At 41.0% G+C, this 24,957-nt stretch overlaps 1 protein-coding gene across 1 annotated transcript in view; it reads left to right on the top strand.

The window, feature by feature from the left end:
* The window catches only part of LOC311240778 (neuronal pentraxin-2-like), a gene marked incomplete at both ends in the record, with an annotated part of 21,175 nt that extends 8,563 nt beyond the window's left edge, over positions 1–12,612 (top strand). The window contains 3 exons of the mRNA XM_084329363.1: positions 1,482–1,723; positions 9,242–9,421; positions 12,382–12,612. Coding sequence (XP_084185489.1) covers positions 1,482–1,723; positions 9,242–9,421; positions 12,382–12,612 — 653 coding nt within the window. The remainder of the gene's footprint in view (positions 1–1,481; positions 1,724–9,241; positions 9,422–12,381) is intronic.
* Between the last annotated feature and the right edge of the window lie 12,345 nt (positions 12,613–24,957).

Below are 24,957 nucleotides of genomic sequence, written 5' to 3' on the forward strand. Positions count from 1 at the left end.
AGAAAAGTATTCTATTTAATAATAATAATTATAATAATTATCATAAATATAATATAACAAAACAAATTTATTATTATTATTATAAATATTTTTTTTCTCTTGTACCGAACTCGTACCAAACCGTGACCCCAATACCGAGGTACGTACCGAACCGTGGCTTCTGTGTACCGTTACACCCCTATGCAGCATAGACTATATACTAGCTTCTATATAATGGATGGTGAGAGACAGCATGCGTAGATAGGTTAGTTTCTCTGTTCTTGTGCAACTTGGAAATGTTTGATTGATTGAAAACTTTATTAACAGATTGCAGAATGGGTACAATACAGTATGGCTCAATACACACAATTGTTAAGGGGATGCAGACCAGAGAAAGACTTTGGTCTTGTTTACATCAGGGTCCCCCATTTTCAATTCATCATGACATTTATGACATACTTGACATACAGATATAGCCTACAGTACTGACACAAGAGGGAATTATGCACATAATATTACTAAATTTTAAACGCTATTTCTGTCAAAGCATTGACTGGCCTTCTAGGCACATCAGCCCCACAGCATCAGGGAATGTCGTTCAAGTCATTCAGATGACAAATAAAAGCATGCCTCTCAAACAACGGTTCTTTAAACAGACGTGTGCCAAGGCTTCCAACAGGTTGACTTCACCCAGCTGAGGAAACAACGCTTGTCTCTGTGACTGTTGCACACGCTAATTATTGGATCTTTATTTCTTCATATTAAAATCCTCGGAAATCATCAAATGAAAGTATTGAAATGTATTTAATTAAGTAATTCTTTATTCAAGAAAAGACAGTATGCAGCATATACAGTAGTTATGCTTATTGGTTGTTGCCGTTTGTATTATCATGAATTCCAATGCATTTTTAATGACTGGGCATAGATGACTGGGTAGCTGCTTAGTCAGAGCACATTGCACCCATGATTTTATTTCCCAGATAATAACGAGCATATTGGAATATAAATAAACATCTGTGCCCATTCCATTAGCCATGCTTTCCCGAATTTGTCTCATCCCTAATGGTACTACTGCTAACCTACTGCTGACCTTGAGTGACGCCCCCCCCCTGCCCCCAGCCCCGCTACTAACCCCAAATAGGGGCTTTAACTCCAGAAGGTTAAAGCCGACAGCACAGTAACTAAATTCACCTGTATCTCAACAGGCTCAACACTAATTTTGCAGATGTCGTGGTGTCTTTATTGTGACATCTTCAAAATGATTGTTCAGGTTATTGCTTCAGTTATCATCAGTGGGGTGTTTGGGGCTCTGTCATTGAACGAGTAAGCCCTCCGACTCTGTGGTGACTTGACATGGAGGCTCAGGCTTAGGGCTCCCCTGGGCTCCATGGTGCGTGCATGAGTGTGTGTGTGATGATGTAGAAAGAAGCATACATGTTATCATTAAGCCACACCCCCACCAACCATAATTCCCACCATGCCCCTCTCCCGTCTCTCCCCAGGTCTCTCACAGCAGCCCTTCCCCGAGGGCTACAGACTGTCTTTTCCGACACGTACTAACTACATGTACGCGGTGGTGAAACATCCCATCCCCGAGCTGAGAGCGCTCACTGCCTGCCTGTGGCTGCGTCCCTCGGAGGGCGGCATCGGCACTCCCCTGTCTTACGCCGTCCCAGAGCAACCCAACGAGCTGGTGCTGCTGCAGGGCCTCCACACGCCTGTGGAGCTGCTCATTAACAACAAGGTGAGGAGATGGTATAACTAGAGCTGATTATTAATAACAAGGTAAAGAGATGGTATAACTAGAGCTGCTCATTAATAACAAGATAAAGAGATGGTATAACTAGAGCTGCTCATTAATAACAAGATAAAGAGATGGTATAGCTAGAGCTGCTCATTAATAACAAGGTAAAGAGATGGTATAACTAGAGCTGCTCATTAATAACAAGATAAAGAGATGGTATAGCTAGAGCTGCTCATTAATAACAAGATAAAGAGATGGTATAGCTAGAGCTGCTCATTAATAACAAGGTAAAGAGATGGTATAACTAGAGCTGCTCATTAATAACAAGGTAAAGAGATGGTATAACTAGAGCTGCTCATTAATAACAAGGTGAAGAGATGGTATAACTAGAGCTGCTCATTAATAACAAGGTAAAGAGATGGTATAACTAGAGCTGATTATTAATAACAAGGTAAAGAGATGGTATAACTAGAGCTGATTATTAATAACAAGGTAAAGAGATGGTATAACTAGAGCTGATTATTAATAACAAGGTAAAGAGATGGTATAGCTAGAGCTGCTCATTAATAACAAGGTAAAGAGATGGTATAGCTAGAGCTGATTATTACATTTACATTTAGTCATTTAGCTGACGCTTTTATCCAAAGCGACTTACAAGTTCTGTACGACAAGACAGCAGGAAGGGTACAACTCTATCAGCTGAGTAACAATGTTCATCAAGTGTTGCGTGTTACAGTGTAGGTTAGTTTATTAGGACAAGTGCATGACAGTAAGGTTAGTTAGGGTTATTTTTTTTTATTTTTTTTCATTATTTCAGATAATGGTTGAAGAAGTGCGTCTTTAGTCGACGGCGAAAGATTGGAAGTGATTCGGCTGTCCTAACTGGGGTGGGTACAGTAGTTCATTCCACCATTGTGGGGCATGGACTGAGAATAGGCGGCTTCTCTTTGATGATCCTCCCGGAGCTTGGATAGGAGTGGGTCTAAGGCGGCCAGAAGATGCAGAGCGTAGGGGTCTTGAGGGTGTGTAGTTAGAGACCATTGACCGGAGGTAGGCGGGAGCGGTTCAATTTGCCGCACGGTATGCTAGGTCGAGGGCCTTGAAGCGGATACGTGCAGCAATGGGGAGCCACTGCAGGTCCCTAAGAAGTGGGGTGACATGGTCCGACTTTGGTAGGTTTGAGATCAGGCGGGCCGCTGCGTTTTGAATGAGTTGAATAGGCTTGGTGGCAGTGGCCGGGAGGCCAGCTAGCAGTGCGTTGCAGTAGTCGAGGCGGGAGATGACTGTTGATTGGACGAGGAGTTGGGTGGCTTCTTTTGTCAGGAAGGGGCAGATCCTTCTGACGTTGCTCAGGAGGAATCTGCAGGTTCTGGTTGTCGCTGCGATGTGAGCAGAGAAGTTCAACTGGTCGTCGAGGACGACACCAAGGTTCTTGGCGGTCGGGGACGCGGTCACAGCTGCATTCTCGACTGTGATAGAAAGGTCGGTCAGGGGGGAGGATTTGGCTGGCAGGTGGAGCAATTCTGTTTTGCTTAGGTTCAGTTTGAGGTGGTTGGTCGTCATCCAGGCGGAGATGTCGGACAGACAGGCCGAGATCCGCTCAGAGACGTGGATATCTGAGGGAGGGAAGGAGAGGAAGAGTTGAGTATCATCGGCATAACAATGATACGAGAAGCCATGAGACGTGATAATGTTACCCAGTGATTTAGTGTAGAGAGAGAAGAGAAGGGGTCCTAGGACCGAGCCCTGGGGGACACCCGTCCGCAGGGGGCGGGTGGCCGACAGGGTCCCTCTCCATGACACTTGGTAGGAGCGGTCATGGAGGTATGATGACAGCCAGGTCAGCGCAGTTCCAGCCACTCCCATTCCTGCGAGGGCCGCGAGGAGGATCTGATGGTTGACTGTGTCGAAGGCTGCAGATAGATCTAGGAGAATCAGGACAGAGGAGAGGCCTTTCGCTTTTGCTAAGTGAAGAGCCTCTGTGACCGCAATGAGGGCCGTTTCTGTGGAGTGGCCAGTCCGGAAGCCAGACTGATTAGGGTCTAGGAGGTCATTCTGTAAGAGATAAGCAGTAAGTTGGTTGGATACAGCACGTTCAAGTGTTTTAGAAAGGAAGGAGAGAAGAGAGACAGGACGATAGTTGCCTATGACGGTGGGGTTCAGTGTTGTTTTTTTTATTAGGGGCGTGACTCTGGCTTGTTTTAGGGAGGTGGGGACCACCCCCGAGTTGAGTGAGGAGTTGATGGTTGCAGTTAGGAATGGGAGGATGTCCGGTGCTATGGTCTGGAGGAGTGGGGAGGGTAGCTGGTCCAGCTGGCATGTAGTCGGACGGTTCGACGTTACCAGTGTCAGGGTCTCGGCTTCTGTATTGTTATTAATAACAAGGTGAAGAGATGGTATAGCTAGAGCTGCTCATTAATAACAAGGTGAGGAGATGGTATAGCTAGAGCTGCTCATTAATAACAAGGTTCAGTTCAGTTCAGTTCAGAGTTTTTATTTGCCACATGGAATAATACAATCATAGTTTCTTCATTAAAAAAATCATAAATAGCCATTCCATGGACAAAAGGAGCAGGAAGAAGAATAAATCTTATAATTACCTGCCCCTTATTCCTAAACTAACATGTAGTTTCTTAATGGTCGGCGTATAACCTTATTTACACAAATAATCATTTATACCATTATAAAAGAAACACAATCCACAGTTAAACAAGAAAAATTTAAATAATAATAATAATGATAAAGAATAAAAAAGAAAAGAAAGAGAAGAGGATCTCACTATTCAGATCACATTTTGATTTTCATACTGACTAAATATTTTTTTTTATACATTTTTTTGAATTGATAAACACTGTTACATCCCTTAAGCTCGCTATGGAGAGAATTCCATAACTTTACACCAATAACTGAAGGACACATCTGTTTAAGTGTGGTACGTGCAAACTGATGTTTAAAATTGTATTTTCTCCTACTTAACTCACTTTCTAAATGAAAAAGATTTTGTAGTTTTTCTGGCAGTGTATTATTTCTTGCCCTAAACATAATTAACATTGTTTGAAACTTAACCAAAGAGGTAAAGAGATGGTATAGCTAGAGCTGCTCATTAATAACAAGGTGAAGAGATGGTATAGCTAGAGCTGCTCATTAATAACAAGGTGAAGAGATGGTATAACTAGAGCTGCTCATTAATAATAATAATAATAATAATAATAATAATAATAATAATAATAATAATAATAATAATAATAATAATAATAATAATAATAATAATAATAATAATAATAATAATAATAATAATAATAATAACTTTATTTGTATAGCACTTTTCATACAGAGGTTGCAGTTCAAAGTGCAGTAAAAAATACAGGCATAAGCGTGCATACAAATTTAAAATGTACATAGAAAGAGATAGAGAGGTAGCAAGGTTAGGCAAATCACAGTTCTTCAGCAATACAAATAATAAAATAGAATAGATTAGATAGAGTAAAAAAGTGCGGTTTGATTCAGTTTAAAATATGATAAAAATCGTAAGATAGAACGGACAGTAAAAAGTGTGATAAGATTGTTCAATAAAGAAAAATATATAACAACAGAGCAGTGTATCGCTCTTAGTACTTTGAGTTTCCATCGCTCTTAACACTTTGAGTTTCTTTACAAAGTACAGTTCTAAGTTACCTTATAGAACAACAGATCAGTGTGTCGCTCACAACAACAGAGCATCACTCTAACATCATAGAACCGACATATGAATTTCATTGGAAGTGTATGAAAGTAGGTAGGGTAAGAATATAGCAAGGTATGGTAACAAGGTAAAGATATGATATAGCTTGAGCTGCTCATTAATAACAAGGTAAAGATATGATATAGAGCTGCTCATTAATAACAAGGTAAAGAGATGGTATAACCAGGGGTGCAGTGCTGGGCATACACGGTCAAACGACGTTTGGGCTTCGTCAGTGAGGCCGAAGTGCGCGCATCTTATTATTATGCAAAGTCTAGGTGATAAGTGCCGGCGCGACGACACAAAAATTACTCGTCGCGCCGTATACCCCGGCCGCCGGCACTTATCACCTAGACTTTGCATAATAATAGGATACCGACAACCAAATACAAGCCCTGTAGGTGGGGGGTTGCTTGATCTCCCGACTGGAAGGATATCATCTGTTCTGTGCGCAACCGAGGGAACATGTATGCGCGTGCACGTGCGAGCATGCGCGGGAGCGCGCGTGCACGTGCGAGCATGCGCGGGAGCGCGCGTGCGCGGGCGTTTGGCCTTCGCCCATATTACGACTGCACCCCTGGGTATAACTAGAGCTGGTTATTAACAAGATAAATAAATGGTATAACTACGATGGTAGAGAGTGGTTCCTAAAAAGGGGTATTTCAGCTATAATAGCCCAACATCTCAAGGCTATATTATCTCTTTACCTTGGTGTAAGTGATACACACACATTTCTGTTTTTTTTTTTTTTTTGTCTTTTTCCCCCTCCATTTTCCTCCGATTTTCTCCCATCCCAATGTTAGTCGTATGCCAATTCCCAGTCCCTTCCTGGTCGCTGCGCACTTACCCCCCACAGTCAGATCATCTGGGAGAGTGGAGGCTACCACGTGCTTCCTCCGACACACGTCCAGCCAATCACCGCTTCTTTTCACCTGGCAGCGCGGATTCTCATCGAGAGGGCGTAGCGTGTGGGAGGACCACACTATCCCCCTCGAGTCCTATCCGCGCTTAGCAGGCGCCCCGACCGAACTGTAGGAGTCGCTGTTTACAACGACCCGGACCCACCCCGCCAGCTTCTCCCACCCTCTAATACAGCCAATTGTATTAGTGCAGACGGCCAGCCAAGCTGGTGACAACCCCGGAGCTGTGAGCTGGATTCGAACAGGCGAATCCAGCTCACAGCTCCGGGGGTGGTGACGAACGCAATCTCCGCTTGGCCACCTAACCGCCCTCACACATTTCTGTTTTAAAGAAATTTCATTTCTTTATTTTAATTTCTTTATTTTAATTTCTTTATTTTAATTTCTTTATTTTAATTTCTTTATTTTAATTTCTATCAAGGACTACTCTAACAAACAACTTGATAACTATAAAAGCTTGATTATAGTTATCCAATAGCATCCCTCATTCAGACATTGGCCATGCTCCATGTACATCACTTCACTGGGCTTTTAATAAACATAAGCAATGATGTAGCGATTTGTTGTCCTCTGACGACATCACTCATGGACAAATTCTACTTTTTAAAATCAAATGAAAACAGTGCAAGGCTTCACCATTTTGGGATATGAGTGAGATGGGCTACATAATCAATATGTTTAGTGTTTTCGTGAAATTACCCTGTATGAAAAGCAGAGGGGGAGGAAGGAAAGGCACATTACAATAGTAATGTACAAAATAGATGGAAATGTAAAGTAAATTATAATGTAATATTACAGTATCAAAGTAGTGGACTGTATTAGTGAGCAGAACACACTTGTGACAACAAATTAAATAGACAATTTCATAGACAAGCTAAATAACCCCATGCCTGTATATAGATGGAAATCTAAAGAGCCATTCCTGCAGTCCCGCCTACCTTAACACTTTGAGTGCCAGGGACGTGTTTTGTCGTTAGTTCATGCCGCCAGTTGAGTGCCACCAACGCTATATAGCGTTTGTTTGTCGTATTTTTTTTTATTAGCGATTTGAATTCATATTTCATCAATCGAGCCTCACGCTAGTGTTGCAGACTCTCTCTGAGCTCAATTGGGAAAATACCGCCCCCTATCGTCTCTCCCTGTGTAACTGCACCCCCTTCGTTTAGACTGATGGGGGGGGGCAGCCTCCTCATGTTACTTTTCCGACGAGGCATCTGAAGAGATCCAAGTTGATCACCGGCCCGGAAAATGCGTGGAATATATATTACAGTACCCAACGCTGAATCAATAAACGCGATCGATATTTGGAATGGCGATCAGGAATTGGAATAATCTTTTTGGATAACATCTGATATGAGGTAAGCAATTTATTTTACCAGTCTTGGGGTAATCGGATCTATTTTCACCTATATATCAACGTGTCCCATGTGTGTGTGTGGCTGTGAGTGTGTGCTCGCTGATCAGGAAATGAGAGAATATATTTTTCAGACCGCTTCTCTAGCGTGCATAAGTACACATATACTATCGATAATCTAGCATTTATTTGAAAACGATTCATAAATAGGCAGAACAATTACAACATTTTTTGTGTATGCCAGAATATTCCAGTAAATGCCGTTTATCACGGAATCTTTATATTTTCCTGAAAAACGAGGGCTTTTCAAAATGCTATAAAACGGAAATGAACCGATTAAAAAACCATCCGTCTCGACAATGTTGACTGCAAACAAGTCATTGATAAACAACTGGCAGATTAGACACATAGCCATAATTTAAGACAGAGATTATGCGTTCACAACGCTATCATTGAAGTGGGTGCTGGCATTCACCAGCAGTAAGGCGCACCGCATCGCCAGTAATCAAAGTGTTAAGATGCAATACGATGCCTTGGGATAAAGTGAAATTATGTTGCCATGGTAATATATGCCTCAAGGGGTAGCTTTGTGTCAAAGTGCCGTGTCTTTGAGGTTTCTAAATTATACTACGCGGATGCTTGGTCCCAGAGGACTGTAATAAAAGCAAGTGTTATTCAAGTGTGAGCCTTTGGCCTTGACTTCTAGGGAATATATGGACATGAATAGATTGTTGTGAAGCTTGTGACTGCAGTGCTTACCTTGTAACAGCATGATCTGTATCTGTTGTTGTTGTTGTTGTTGTTGTTGTTGGGGACGGTAGTGGTGGGTTCCAGCAAAGTGGCACTGAAATGTTGGAATATCGTCATTATGTGGTGTTTCATGTTTTTCCTACTGGGGCTGCACCACCTGCTCTTTCCCCCTGTTACTGATAATTCCGCGAATGGAAATTCAATTAACCCAGGGGTTCAGACTGGAACTGAGTTGACATTTACAACTACACTATATCTGATGAAACTCTTTCCGAACAAGGCTGAGTGCCTTGGATGGTAGAGAAGAGGGGAGGGACATGCGTGGGAAGGAAAACATGTAGTTTGGTCCTGGGCACAATAAAATAATAACACTCACTACTCAGTGAGGCACAAACCCACTACTCTTGTCATCTAGGGACCCACTACCAATACCTAAAATGTTTCAGTTCCATAGATTCAGAAATCCGAAATAAACCAATAGAGGCCTCTCACGTAATGTTTGGAGAGCAGTTGCCTGTGGTTACATGCAGACATATCGTCAAGGGAATGCCTCATTTCTGCCAAGTGGTAGAATGGGCACATTATAGGCCTGTTATTATTGGGACATATGGGTCATACTGTATATGTATACATGTACATAATTATTTTCCTTGACACAAAAAAGGTTGAGAACCACTGGTCAAGGATCACTATAGCTACAACTCTACAGCAGCCAGTTATGATCCAACCAACCAAATCATCTAAAAACCACCCTATTGCCCTCCCACCCATAGGTAGCGCTGTTGCCTCTCAACCTGTCCCGGGGTAGCTGGCAGCACATCTGTGTGAGCTGGAGTCAGAAGGGCGGGGCCTGGCAGGCCTACCAGGGGGGCAAGTTGAGGGGCGAGGGCCATGGACTGGCCACCGGACACCACATCAGACCTGGTGGAAAGTTTATACTGGGGCAGGAACAGGTGAGTAGATAGAGGGCCAGCCTACAGTAGGACTAAGTGGCCGCGTCCCGCTTAACTAGACTTGCCTAGTCTTGTTTTAAAGGAACATGCCAACATTATGGGAAATGATTAGCGTCTTCTCCAGAGTCAGACAAGAAGATAGACCAATTTCCTCTCTGTGCGTTCAGTAGGAAGCTAGCCTAGCTTAGCACAAATACATTAAAGCGCATACAGACCACTAGCCTAGCTGTTGGTCAGAAACACCTCTCCCGGAGTTTCAAGTTAGGCCACTGGTCCATATCCGCTTCCATTCATGTGTTGTCTTGTGGTAGTCCTCATATCAAGAGCTCAGTCAATCAACTTGAACAAGAATGTTTTCATTCTTATAATTTTTTGTGGTGTGGCGATGCATTTGTTTACATTTGGTTCACTGATTAGGCCTTTAAGGTGGTGAAGACATAAATAGGGGATTTGTATGGGGTGAGGACCTTGGACTAGCAAGAGGGGCACTATGTGACCTCCATGCCAATGAGCCCCACTTGGTATTGCACTTTGTTTTGGTCTGCTGTGTAGGTTGTAGTTGAGTGGGGACCGGGAAGGGCTTGTTATTGCTCCATTCTGATTGACAAGCTAAAAGCAATTGGTTTTGATAGTTTATCAGTGAGCTGGATGCAATCCTACCTTGAGGGGAGGGAACAGATGGTGGAGGTAAACGGTACCCTATCCCCCCCCCCCTCACAGTGAGCTGTGGTGTTCCACAAGGAAGCATACTAGGACCGCTACTGTTCCTAATTTACGCAAATGACATGTCGTCAGCTTGTGACTGCAACTTGTTCCTGTTTGCGGACGACTCAGCCCTGCTGGTCTCTGACAAGAACAAGTTACAGGTTGAAAAAACCCTCAGCTCGGAACTAGGCAGAATCTGCATATGGCTCGCTGATAACAAACTATCATTACACATGGGCAAAACAGAGTCCATTCTCTTCGGTTCAAATAACAAACTCAGCAAGACCGACGGCTTCTCAGTTACAGTGGGTGACAATATTGTCACAAGGAAAGATGAAATTACCTACCTGGGTTCCATCCTAGAGGCTAATCTCTCCTGTGACAAAATGGCATCCAATGTAATAAAAAAAGTCAACCAACGAACTCGATTCTTGTACCGGATCTCCTCTCTGGTAAACAAGAATACCCTGAAGACTCTGGCTGGAGCACTCATTCAGGGGTACTACGACTATGCTTGCACCTCATGGTACCAAAGCACCTCAAAGGCGCTAAAAACAAAATTACAAACATCTCAAAACAAACTGGTCAGACTACTGCTTGACCTTACTCCTAGAACCCACCTCACCCCTGCCCACTTTGACAACCTAGGATGGCTTAGCGTAGACGACAGAGTACAGCAACTTGCAATGGGCCTGGTCTACAAGATACACTACACGACCAAGGTACCCATGTACATGTCAAAATACTTCCCAAAGGTCAGTGAATACCACGATCACAACACCAGAGGGAGCTCCACAAATCATGTTAAACCCAGATTCGGCTCAAATAAGGGACTAAACACGTTTCGCAATTATGCCACATCAATGTGGAACGCCCTACCCAAAGCTGTAAAGGAATGTGGATCACTACCCACTTTCAAAACCTCTCTCAAGGGACACCTACGGGAGACTGCAATTCAACACTGGCCCCTGTAAATATCCTAACCCAACCCCCTCCAATGTACAGTCATTTACCTAGTATGGTTTTGTCAATAGTCCAATGTACAATTTTGTTTGTTTGTACAGTGTCTCCCCCCCCCCCCCCCTCAATGTACAGTTTTGCTTGTATATACAGTGTGCCCCCCCCCCCAACCACCTCCAATGTAAATTACCCAGTATGGTTGTCAATATCCCAGTGTACCCAACCCCCCCCACCCAACCTCCTCCAATGTACAGTTTCTACGTCAAATGTATATACTCCCTTTTCCTGACTCCTTCTGTATCACAAACAGTACTGTATTTGCAAATCTGGTATGTCATAAATGTATAGATGTAGCAGTACTGACTATCTGTATGTCATGTATGTCATATATGTCCTGATGAATTGAAAATGGGGGACCCTGATGTAAACAAGACGAAAGTCTTTCTCTGGTCTGCATCCCCTTAACAATTGTGTGTATTGAGCTGTACTGTATTGTACCCATTCTGCAATCTGTTAATAAAGTTTTCAATCAATCAATCAATCAATCAATCAATCAAACTCATGCCTCAGGCTCTGCCAAGAGAGGTCTGGAGAAATCCACAGTATAATAAGTTACCAAACTACAACCCACACACCAAACCAAAACAAAGAATGGGAAGAAATTTCAACCTACAGATTCTACCTCAATCTTCAATCTTCAATGACCCTCTCTCCTCTGTCCCTCCTTTCTATCGCTCTATCCCTTTCTCTTGCTCTTCCTCTTTCGGTCTCCTCTTCCTCCTGCCTTCCCAGTGATGTACCTGAATGCGTTCAATGAACCATTGTTCATGAACTCGTTCATATTTTGGGGCGAACGTGAACTGAACGTACTGTATTTCCGCTAGATGAAAGTAATTGTGAACGCTTTCATTCTCGGCGCTCGCTCTATCACAGTATAACTTCGCACACACACACACACACACACACACACACACACACACACACACACACACACACACACACACACACACACACACACACACACACACACACACACACACACACACACACACACACACACACACACACACACACACACACACACACACACACACACACACACACACACACCGAAAGGCTTTCGGTGTGTGCGTGTTGCGCGCGGAGAGAGATCCTCGTTATTTGTTAATTTTGACAAATAATAGCTCGCAGCAACGTATTGAAAAAAGAACTATAAACTATAAACTAGTTCATTTTTGAAATCATAAACTTTAGTTCAAAATGTTCCCAACACTGTGCCTTCCCCCCCTCTCTAGGACACCCTGGGTGGGGGTTTTGACTCATCCCAGGCCCTGGTCGGGGAGCTGTCCCAGGTGGGCCTGTGGGAGCGCGTCCTGACCGCCGGCCAGGTGGCCAGCTTGGCGCGCTGCGGTCACGTGGGCCGGGCCAGCGTGGCGCCCTGGACCGAGGAGGACGTGGAGGTCCACGGGGGGGCCACCAAGGACCCCGGGGAGCCCTGTAGTAAACACACCAGGAGCTCCCAGTGAGAAGACCATGATGCAGATGGAGAGACTGTGAAAGACTGTGCAGAGAGTGTGTGAGTGGAGAGGAGGAGAGAGAGAACAAGAGAGAGAACAAGAGAGAGAGAAAGATAGACTGATGATACACTGTAGTAGTGGAGGGGAGGAGAGAGAGAACAAGAGAGAGAGAAATATAGACTGATGATACACTATAGTAGTGGAGGGGAGGAGAGAGAGAGAACAAGAGAGAGAGAAAGAGAGAAAAATCTATCTATCTATCTATCTATCTATCTATCTATCTATCTATCTATCTATCTATCTATCTATCTATCTATCTATCTATCTATCTATCTATCTATCTATCTATCTATCTATCTATCTATCTATCTATCTATCTATCTATCTATCTATCTATCTATCTATCTATCTATCTATCTATCTATCTATCTATCTATCTATCTAACTATCTATCTATCTATCTATCTATCTATCCATCCACTGCAGCAATTTCCAAACAGTTCCTCTTTGCGAAGGAGTGACTGTGAAGCACGTTGGAATAAAGAGTACTTCTACAATGGCTCCATGTGTATGAGTCTGTGGTAGGGACCAGGTTGAGGTGACCAAGGGCTGTGGGGACATTAGGGGATCAGTAGGATACTTGGGGATATTGTTGGATTTGATTGAAATACTGTAGGTGCATAGAAAGAAAGAGGATTACGAGTAGGCACGTTAAAAGGAGTAGTGTTACATTGTTCTCGTCTTTGCATGATGCATTCACATATTTTTCACGTCTTGTCGCTTCAGTGTGTTTTCTCACAGCTCCGAAGCAGAAAGAACCGTACCTCTGCTTGATCTGTGGTATTGAAGGTATATTTTACTCTCCAAACATGACTGTATTACTGTAAGGAGATCCAAATAGGACCAGGTCGGTCCGTACGTATATATGCGGAAGTCACCACCAGCAGCGGAGTGGTAGACTGGTACTACAAGATTTTGACAGGACTTAGCCCCAATTAAATCATCTTACACAAAGTTAGATGATTTGTTGTGAAATACCAAAATCATAATATTTCTTAAATATATGATGATATTTTCAACATAACATTACAATTGCTTTATTTATGTATTCAGATACTATTTCCTATTTGCAATTGTATAAATATTTGGTAGCTTTTGTCATTTGATGGATCCAGTGTGGCGGTGAGGTAAATTATCAATCTTCAGAAACATTCCTTGCATAGGTTGCATGTTTGTAATATGCCTTGGTGCAACCTATTCAGCAGATCTTTGGAGGCCAATGGATGTTCAAAAAATAATGTTCTTTATTCATACAATTAAAACCAACGCGTTTCGGCAACGTGCCTTCATCAGGGTTATGCGTTGGTTTTAATTATGTGAATAAAGAACATTATTTTTAGAACATCCATTGGCCTCCAAAGAGCTGCTAAATTCTTTCTCCCTTTATCGTTTTCTTTTCACACAGCATATTGTGGAGGAATATAACCGGATCAATGAATGTACTTAGTCAAATATAGACTTAACACAGGTTTATTATACCAAACAGGTACAAGTAAATCAAGAGAGATGGCGGATGACTTGGATTGGAGGGGGGCCAGGAGGGGGGAGGGGTGAGTTAGAAAGGGGGGGGGGGGGGGGGGGGGGTGGTATCAGGTGAGAGACAAAGGTGGATGAATGGGGGAGGGTTGGAAGATGACTGGGATATTGTTTGAGGTGGGGAGGGCATCATTATTCCACAATATCAAGATCAAATATAATATATATATATGTATTATATATACAAATAATGTTTACCTCACAGTGCCATCTCTGCTAGTATGTTTGCCATTTTGCGTACATTTCATATTCTCAGGAAATTTATTTATTATTCATAATCAGGTCCCTGACATCAATGCCAGCTATACCCTCTCCTTAAAGGGGCACTTCATCAAAAAACAATGCTGATTTATTTCACACATAATATCATGCATATCCAAAAACTCGAAACAGTTTTGCACACATTCATTTAGTATATTGTATGAGTTTGAATATGGCCAACAGTGATGTCATCGGGGACATTGAATCCTTGTGTTGTGTTTATTCCAGCTCCATGAAATGACATAGATGAAAAAATAGCAATACCTTGTCTTATAGGGACTGCTACCTTAAAGCATTACATCACGTGCAGGAGTGGGTTGTGAGAATTAGACCATGCCTAGGGGTGGTCGTTAGACCCTCCTAGGCATGGTCTAATTCTCACAACCCACGACTGCACGTGGTGTAATGGCTTTTATACAACTGGCGCATTCATCCAACCGTATTGCTATACAATAAACACACATTAATTGAAGATTTATTGAAAAAACAAACTAACAAACTAACACATCCAACTGTCTTTCAACTAGACATCCAACAAACTAACACATCCAACCTTTCTTTTGTTTTAAACCTACTTTCTATAGAACTTCATTCTTAGATGCTTCTATAGAAAGTAGGTAAAACAAATTAAAAAAAGTTTTCTTTGCCCTATATAGGGGGGGGGGGGAGTTTTCTTTGCCCTATAAGAGGGGATTTTTGGTTGTTGTTAAACCTACTTTCTATAGAAGCAGCTGGGAGGTGCACAGTTTTAAGTGTGCGTGGATTATTGAATTGATTGATTGATTGATTGCTAATTTTATTACCGTCCGCCTATTACTTCTATAGAAAGTAGGTCAAAAAATTTTAATTATTAAATTTGCAATTAATCAATCAATCAATCAATTCACGCAATTTTTTTTTGTTCCACAATGACTCATGACCCATCAATTACATCATCCAACATTGTTTAAGAAACTAACACATTTGCCGTGACAGAATCGTTTTTCATTTAGTCTTCATGACCCTATCAACATATCCTTTCCTAACGTTTACTGTCCGCCATCTTGCTTTCACTTCTAAAAACTCGCACGGCAGAGTGATAGTAATTCGGTTGTGGGCGGGTCATGGGACCAAGAGCGTGGGGTTATTACAAATACCCACGTGTAACTTGACTGTTTCAGCCAATCAGAATCGAGAAATTTGCATGCCGTTGTATAAGACCCTATATCAACTATCCTTTCGTAACGTTTACTGTCCGGCGTGTCCGCCATCTTGCTTTCACTTCTAAAAACTTGCATGGCGGATTGATAGTAATTCGGCTGTGGGCGGGTCCTGGGACCAAGAGTGTTGGTTATTGCAAATACCCACGTGTAACTTGACTGTTTCAGCCAATCAGAATCGAGAAATTTGCATGCCGTTGTATAATATAATTTCATTGAGCTGTAATTAACACCACACAAGGATTCAATGTCAAACTAAATTAATGTTTTGGGATGTGTGTGAGATTATGTGCAAAATAAACCAGCAATGTTTCTTTGGTGAAGTTAATTGGCTGATACCAATCATTTCACGCTGGTTACGCCGGTGCCATGTGTTCTGGCAGCTGTGCCTGAGATTGAGCGCGACACATTGGGGGTGGAGGAGGCGATTTTCCTATACTCTCTACACTGTAAATCACTTTGTGTCCTCACACCAGAAAGGCACTGTACAAATGTGGTCATTCATTCATTCTCAAGTATTTCTCCTGGTATGGATCACTGTGCTCAAGGCCTCTGATGTAGCCTACTTTACCCATCCAACCTACTGTGTGACTATGAATCCTGAGTGGAAAGTGCATGTTGGACTCGTTGGAGTGTATCTACCGTGAATACAAACCATCTGCTTATTTCACTGATGGTAAAACACATGCTGCTGTGAGATTATTTGTTTGTTTACCGAAAGACGTAAAAAAAAAAAAAAAACAGGCTTTTATTTGCTTCAATCGCTGAACTCAACTGGCCTATATTCGGGACAGGTGTCTATATGGTACAGGCCTGTTAGTGGTATTTTCGGTAGCACTTTATAATAACACCCTGTTATAATACATTTATAAGGTATTTGTAGATAATGAACTAATCGTGAACAAACCATTTATATACATTCATAAATGATTATTAAATCATTTATAACTATATTTGTATACCATTTACAAAGTATTTATAACGCAGTAGTGGATAATGAACTAATCATGAACAAACCATTTATATACATTCATAAATGATTATTAAATCATTTATAACTATATTTGTATAACATTTACAGATTAGTTCTACATTATTTATAACTCATTATCAACATTGTTTGTACTTGATTTGTTCATCATTAAATAATGTTGTTTAATGTGTAGTAACACATTTGTAGATGCTTTGAAAAATGGATATGAAAAAACTACTATAGCGTATCTCCATTTATTTTTCATGTTCAACAAATTATTTGTTAAGACATTCATAAAACATTTATAAATCATTTGCAGATGCTATCGTGGGGGCTAATCTAAAGTGAAGCCTATTCATCATTAACAAGTGTCTAATACAGTTAATTATTTGTTTACTTTTTCATCACATGTTACAAATGTTGTAGGCAGCTTTCGGATACACCCTTCTTTGTGACATCAATCAGTGACAGAATTAGGACTAAAGATAAATGCAATTTTATTAACATAAAATACATGTGCATGACATATAGTGTAACATCGGGGGGGCACTAGGACCCAGGAGTACCCTGGCCAGGTAGAGTATCTAGAGAGGAAGTCTCACGCGAGCGAGACTTGACGTCACATGTGTTGCCGTCTGTTTGAATGGAAGCACAAGTTATCCGTGCTGCGTCTATACTTTCGCTTTTCAGGTATGAGCAGGTTAAACACCTTTTTTTGTTGGTAAATCTATTCCATCATTTCCGACCTACAAAGAACTCTTATATGTTGTGTAGACGTTCGTGTAGATGTGGTGGCCGCTAACGTTACATTTGGTCCTAATGTGTGCTCAGTGTGTTCAGTGATAATGACACGACACAAATAATTATTACTCTTGTGTGTCGTGTCGTCATCACATACATACTGAGCACTGAGCACACATTAGGACCAAATGTAACGTTAGCGGCCACCACATCTACACGAACGTCTACACAACATATAAGAGTTGTTTGTAGGTCGGAAATGATGGAATAGATTTACCAACAAAAAAAGGTGTTTAACCTGCTCATACCTGAAAAGCGAAAGTATAGACGCAGCACGGATAACTTGTGCTTCCATTCAAACAGACGGCAACACACGTGACGTCAAGTCTCGCTCGCATGAGACTTCCTCTCTAGATACTCTACCTGGCCAGGGTACTCCTGGGTCCTAGTGCCCCCCGATGTTACACTATATTTCATGCACATGTATTTTATATGTTAATAAAATTGCATTTATCTTTAGTCCTAATTCTGTCACTGTTTGATGTCACAAAGAAGGGTGTATCCGAAGGCTGCCTACAACATTTGTAACATGTGATGAAAAAGTAAACAAATAATTAACTGTATTAGACACTTGTTAATGATGAATAGGCTTCACTTTAGATTGGCCCCCACGGTAGCATCTGCAAATGATTTATAAATGTTTTATGAATGTCTTAACAAATCATTTGTTGAACATGAAAAATAAATGGAGATACACTATAGTAGTTTTTTCATATCCATTTTTCAAAGCATCTACAAATGTGTTACTACACATTAAACAACATTATTTAATGATGAACAAATCAAGTACAAACAATGTTGATAATGAGTTATAAATAATGTAGAACTAATCTGTAAATGTTATACAAATATAGTTATAAATGATTTAATAATCATTTATGAATGTATATAAATGGTTTGTTCATGATTAGTTCATTATCCACTAATGCATTATAAATACTTTGTAAATGGTATACAAATATAGTTATAAATGATTTAATAATCATTTATGAATGTATATAAATGGTTTGTTCATGATTAGTTCATTATCTACAAATACCTTATAAATGTATTATAACAGGGTGTTATTATAAAGTGCTACCGTATTTTCTTGTTCAAATAAGTGGTCTACATGTTAAAATAATAACTCTCCTGATTGGATAAAGTGGGAAGGGATAGCAGAACATTTAGTTTACTGCAAAGAGGAGGGACTGGGAGACCCATGTTACTGACCAAACACTATATCAGTGATGGCTGTTGGAATGTAGATCTGAAAATGTTTCAACAAAGAAATACCACTTACCACCTTTAATTCCTTATACAAAACTCTTGCTCAGCAAAGATGGGAAATACTATCAAATTGTTTATTTAAACCAGTATGGATATTACTATCGAATAACCTATCAATTACAAACCACTTGTTTGATCTCACTCTGAGAGACAGTGTTAGTGAATGTAGAGAGAGATGAGAGTTTGTTTTCAATTTCCTCTTGCTGTTCAGTTCAGCACTGGACAGCGCCCAGCCACACTATGCAGCTCACTGTGCAGAGAGTGAGAGTCAGACAGAGAAGTGCTTCTGGTAATACATTCCATTACCTTGGCCAGTCTGGGCCACTTGGGAATTATTGTCACCAGACATTATGACCCTGCAATGTAGTTTACTCTAGCGTGTAATAAGTCTCCTTCCCCCAGCACACAGTCTGGCCCTTTTACCTTGAATTTCAGGTTGTACTATTTTCTCTGGTACTTTTAAGTTTTACGGTATTTATTTGTACTATTTAACCCTTTCACTACCACACTACCAAAGGGTTAACCCTGTCACTGCGACAATACAGAAGGTTAACCATTTCACTGTCACACGTTAAAGGGTTAACCCTTTCACAACCACACTACAGAAGGTTAACCCTTTCACTACAACACTACAGACGGTTAGCCGTCTGTATATTGTGGTAGTGAAAGGTTAACCTTCTGTAGTGTGGTAGAGAAAGGGTTAAGCACCAATGTTTCTGTCCCAAGTGACCTGAGATTGAAATGGTTCTCAGAAAACCTCAGTTTTTCTCTGATTACTATCCCGAAACTGGTGCTATATACAGTAAGTCAACGTCTTGTAGTGTCTGCAGCACTAAGAAGTTGTGTGTTGTACTTGAAATAGCGCGTTTTGTCGTGCCTGAACATACAAATAAGAATGTGTTGAAAAAGGATATGCATTAAAGATGAATAATAACACATGCTGTGTGATTTCATATGTATACAAATGTAATACTTAAACAAACCCTTTAGGATGTTCAGTGCTCAATATTTAAAAACAAACAAACAAACAAACGTTGTATTACATCTTGTTTAAAAAGATTAAAGGAAGAACTTAAACTTAAATTATAATATGGTAAATATTACTTTCATACAAAGGAATATCTTTTAAGAAAAGGTAAACCTTTTGTCAATTCATTTTTTCTTTTTTCTTTTAGAACTCTTTGCACACTCAAAGTGCTATGGTGTCTTCAACATGTCTCTACTCAGAGTGCTCTAGTGTCTTCAACATGTCTCTACTCAGAGTGCTCTAGTGTCTTCAACATGTCTCTACTCAGAGTGCTCTAGTGTCTTCAACATGTCTCTACTCAAAGTGCTATGGTGTCTTCAACATGTCTCTACTCAGAGTGCTCTAGTGTCTTCAACATGTCTCTACTCAGAGTGCTCTAGTGTCTTCAACATGTCTCTACTCAGAGTGCTCTAGTGTCTTCAACATGTCTCTACTCAGAGTGCTCTAGTGTCTTCAACATGTCTCTACTCAGGGTGCTCTGGTGTCTTCAACATGTCTCTACTCAGAGTGCTCTAGTGTCTTCAACATGTCTCTACTCAGAGTGCTATGGTGTCTTCAACATGTCTCTACTCAGAGTGCTCTGGTGTCTTCAACATGTCTCTACTCAGAGTGCTCTAGTGTCTTCAACATGTCTCTACTCAGAGTGCTCTAGTGTCTTCAACATGTCTCTACTCAGAGTGCTCTAGTGTCTTCAACATGTCTCTACTCAGAGTGCTCTAGTGTCTTCAACATGTCTCTACTCAGAGTGCTCTAGTGTCTTCAACATGTCTCTACTCAGAGTGCTCTAGTGTCTTCAACATGTCTCTACTCAGAGTGCTCTAGTGTCTTCAACATGTCTCTACTCAGAGTGCTCTAGTGTCTTCAACATGTCTCAGAGTGCTCTAGTGTCTTCAACATGTCTCTTCTCAGAGTGTGCTGGTGTCTTCAAATGTGCTCTAGTGTTTGTGCTGATGCTTACCGTCTGCAGTGTTGTCGTCAATATTATGCTTGATGTCCGCTTGGCTCGCATCAGAAATGTTTGGGGCTTTTGGTATTGTTGTGGCATATTGTCCTACTCATATGAATGCATATTGAAGATTACATAAAGGGGTCCAGGCAACCTTTTGGGTGAAATGAGGGGGCAACATTCCTGCCAACACGAATTGAAGGGAGACACAGAATGTATATTTTTGTTGCCGTGTAATCAGTGGCAGGGGACAACTGTGGAGGCAATGTTGGCCAATAGCGTTGCCCAGAGAGTTGCTCAGTGTATGACCACCCTTATAGTTGAACTGACCAAATCAAGCTTGTAAGAATTTTTGGGGTAAATCTCTATTGCTTGTTTTGTTTTTTTACATGATGTTTTTGTTTTTTAATGTATGTACTGTTTGTTTTCATATTGACATGCTTTTTTATTGCACTGCGCTTTGTCTGCGTCTTATTTGGTGTTGTGCTGTACTGTAACAGTATATTATATGCTATGTGCCATTCTCCATCCTCACAAGTAAAGTCCTGATTTTCAGAAGTGATGATGGTATTGTTTATTATATGTGCCTTTCTTTATTGTGTTCCTTGGGTTCAAAGAGTCACCACACTTAAAGAGGAAGTGGCCTTTTAGTAGAATAGGTTTAAAGGGGACCTATTGTGAAAATTGCCCTTTCCTGTGTTTTGACTTGTTTTTACAGGATGAGGGGTTGCCCCAACACTGATAACATTTTAACCCTTGAGTCACCCTTGTCACAGTTCTGGTCAAATGGGTTAGGGTTTTCTTCACGTGTGTTTGTGGATAGCGTTGGCTAGATTTTATGTATATGCCAAAAAGGTAGCTCAGTATCACATCTTGGACTCACATTACAATAATCCATGTTTGTTTTTTAAAAACAATCACTATTAAGCGTGTGAACAAGTGTCACACCTTTCACCCTAGTCGCAGAACTGGACAGGTTAGGGTTAGGGTTACGGTTAGGGTAACCCTAACCCTAACCCCCTAACCCTAACCCTAATTTAAGAAATGGTTAAAATCCTGAAAATGACTAAATATTCGATATATGGTGAGGACGGAAGTTAATAATGATATTCATGAAAAAGAAATTGAACAATACATGAAAAATATATGTTTTACTGAGATCGCAGTTTCGGTCACTAGGGAGACAGATAGTGGGTTTTTTGAAGGTTGACTCGAGGGTTAAATATGTAAGTTGTGCCTTATAGTTCAGCTGTGACAGGAACTCTCCTTCTTGAAACAAGCCATTCAGAATTGCAGCCACAATCGGCATAGTTAGTAAGTCCTTGTATGCACGTGTGAAGATATCTTGATAAAATGTGCATGTACAGGATGGTGGTTTGCTTATAAATCTTCTCTTCACATTTCTACCTAAAGTTTAACCTAAAATATGTGTCTGACAAAAAAAATTATGGTAAGATTGCTATGCTATTGCTGGATCTTGAGTCATATTTGACCTGCAAATATATTTGATCTGACGTCTAGTCTGAAAGTTTGATCTGAGTTTCATTTGACGGTACAGGCTAGAATATATGGTGCACGAGTGGCTCGCTTGTTACAGGCGCAGAAACAGCCTGTTGAGACAGGACTGAAACAGAGGGGTATAGAGGCTACTAGAATGCATAATCTTTTTTTCAGCAAGACATCTTTAGGGCACCTCAAAAACCTACAGTATATTAACGTGTTGAAAACAACATATTAAATAAAAATTTGAGGTTAGTCACTCTCAGCAGTGTGAGAGTGAAAACACTCTTAAAGAGGAATACCACCCATTTTAAGCATTCACATTAGGTTATTCCTGTGCCCCAGGACAGTTCAATCATTCAATCAGTATTTGTGAACACGTGCCACTCTCTCCTAAGCTAGATATCAGAGAGAGAGAGAGACAAGTGATTGGGGATTGCCGATACTACAGACATCTGTGGAATTAAATAATTATAATGATAATTAATACGACAATATTTGTATCATTCATAATTACGTTTTGCATTTATAGTCCTGACTCAATGAGGCATTGTGAGCATTACACACAGACACTGCGAACTAAATAAATAAGAACAAAACCAATCGCTGCAGATATAGCTACTGTATAGTGGATTATACTATATTAACAGGTTCAGCGCCAGAGGTCGCTATGGGCGTTGCGCCGTTGTGTGCCAGCACTCTGTTCAATGGGAATAAGTTCCGGTGTTTGCAGTGCTAAACCTATATTAAATATTATAGCTATGGATCTAATAACAACGTCGATTGTCAGTGAGTTTCTTCCGGTCAACATGCAAAAAACAGATAATTTTTTCATCCATACATTTCCGTTTTATACCGTGGTGAATATGAGTATAGTTTTAGAGTGATCCTGTGTAATCCCAGGAAACTCCGGCAAACAGCGTTTCAGTGCATGTCATTATAAATCGTGCCATTTCTCGCCTGATTATTGAATCAATCTGAAATCAATGCTAGATTATCGGTATTATGTTTCATCATGCATGCACGAAAGGGTGTGGGGGGGGGGGGTATATGCTTCGAGCGCCACCAACGGCATACATTACACAGTACATTAGAGACACACGCTGCGATCGCGGGGAAACATTTATCGGATCAACGCAAGATTGATAACATATAGTCCTTACCTCGTCTATGATGTACTGCAAAAAGAATAATCCAATTATCTGATCGCCATTCCAAATACTGATCGCAGTCATGTGTCCAACGTTCATCCACCAAAACACATGAACCGGCGGTGCTCGAGTGTCCCCAGTCCGTGTGTTATAACGTTACTCATGCCCGAGATGGAAAACCTGGACCGGACTTCTTAGATCAGCGTACAGCCCAAGCCAGAGGCTTTCCAACGCAGGGCGTTAGGCGGCGGTATTGGCCGTTTGCGATCTCAGAGCCATTCCCAATGATAACATCCGGCTGGATGGATGAATTATGAATGGATATAGCGAATAAAAGAAATAATGATTAAAACCTGACTTTTCTCGGGTTTGGTGCTCAAGCGATGGCGAGTTAACATGACTTATCTCGGGCCTGGCGTCGAATGTGTTAATATGCCATATATTGTCTTCTTCTCTATGATATTATTTATTGTTGGTTTGATGCATTCCTATTACTAAACGAAATAAGTGCGTGGAGAAACGGCTTAGTGAGGCAGCCTCAGCGCACAGCACACACACACACACACACATACTGTATATATATACGTGCTAAATTCATCGTTCCAGCAAAGTAGGCTTCTATTATTCGAATGACTTGTTTTATTGGGTATCATAGTCCTACTGTAGAACATGACATATTAGCATGCCATCTCATTTATTAATGCCAATACTGAACGACTGCGCAATTGGCTCTTGACAAGTGTAAACTATGGATTATTCTGTCAATGTTGGACCCTTTAGCTCAGGGGTCTCAAACTCAATTTACCTGGGGGCCGCTGGAGGTAGAGTCTGGGTGAGTCTGGGCCGCATCAAATATTATATATGATTTTTTGCTAAATCAACTCTGCCTCTCTTTGTTAACTACAACAAGCAATGCAAAACTGAAGCAAAACGTCAATCACTTTACAAACAAGCAATAAAAATTCTAGACAAGAAACCATTCAAGTACCATCATTGTCACATTCTAAAAAATATATAATCTACTCAGTTGGGAAAACCTGACCCTATATCAAAACGTCTGTCTAGTTTTTAAAAGAAAGTGTGGATTGGCTCCTTCTCCTTTGTCCTTTGTGTCCATGACTGTATTGTGACCTGTATCCCTACTATGTCTATGTGCTTTTGTTGTGTTATTTATCTTGATTTTATTCTGTTTTTATTGCTAACCCTTTTTTTACACAGGATTTTAGCCTGTACCTTCTGGCAGGGGGACTGCCAATGGAAATTTGCGTTTTGGCTCAAATTGGGGGCATTTACATTTGTAAAATGTTTTATTAATGTACACTGTCCCCCTTGAACAAATAAAGTAAACCTAACCTAAACCTAATGCTGTTTGTTATTTAAGATGAGGTCGGACTCGGCACTGACAGATTTGTGTTCACTGTGCTGCTTTTATAAAGCCTCAAATGACGGCTTACAATATTTCATGAAAGCAAAGTGTTTTGTTTGTCTAAGTCTAAATAGTATAACAGAAAAAATCAAAATAAAATTTACTTTGATGTCAAGTAGCGGGCCGCAAAATATCATCCAGCGGGCCGCAATTGGCCCGCGGGCCGGGAGTTTGAGACCCCTGCTTTAGCTCAACTGCTTAGTGC

This window comes from Notolepis coatsorum (assembly GCF_963971535.1).
Source record: "Notolepis coatsorum genome assembly, chromosome: 14".
NCBI lineage: Eukaryota > Metazoa > Chordata > Actinopteri > Aulopiformes > Paralepididae > Notolepis > Notolepis coatsorum.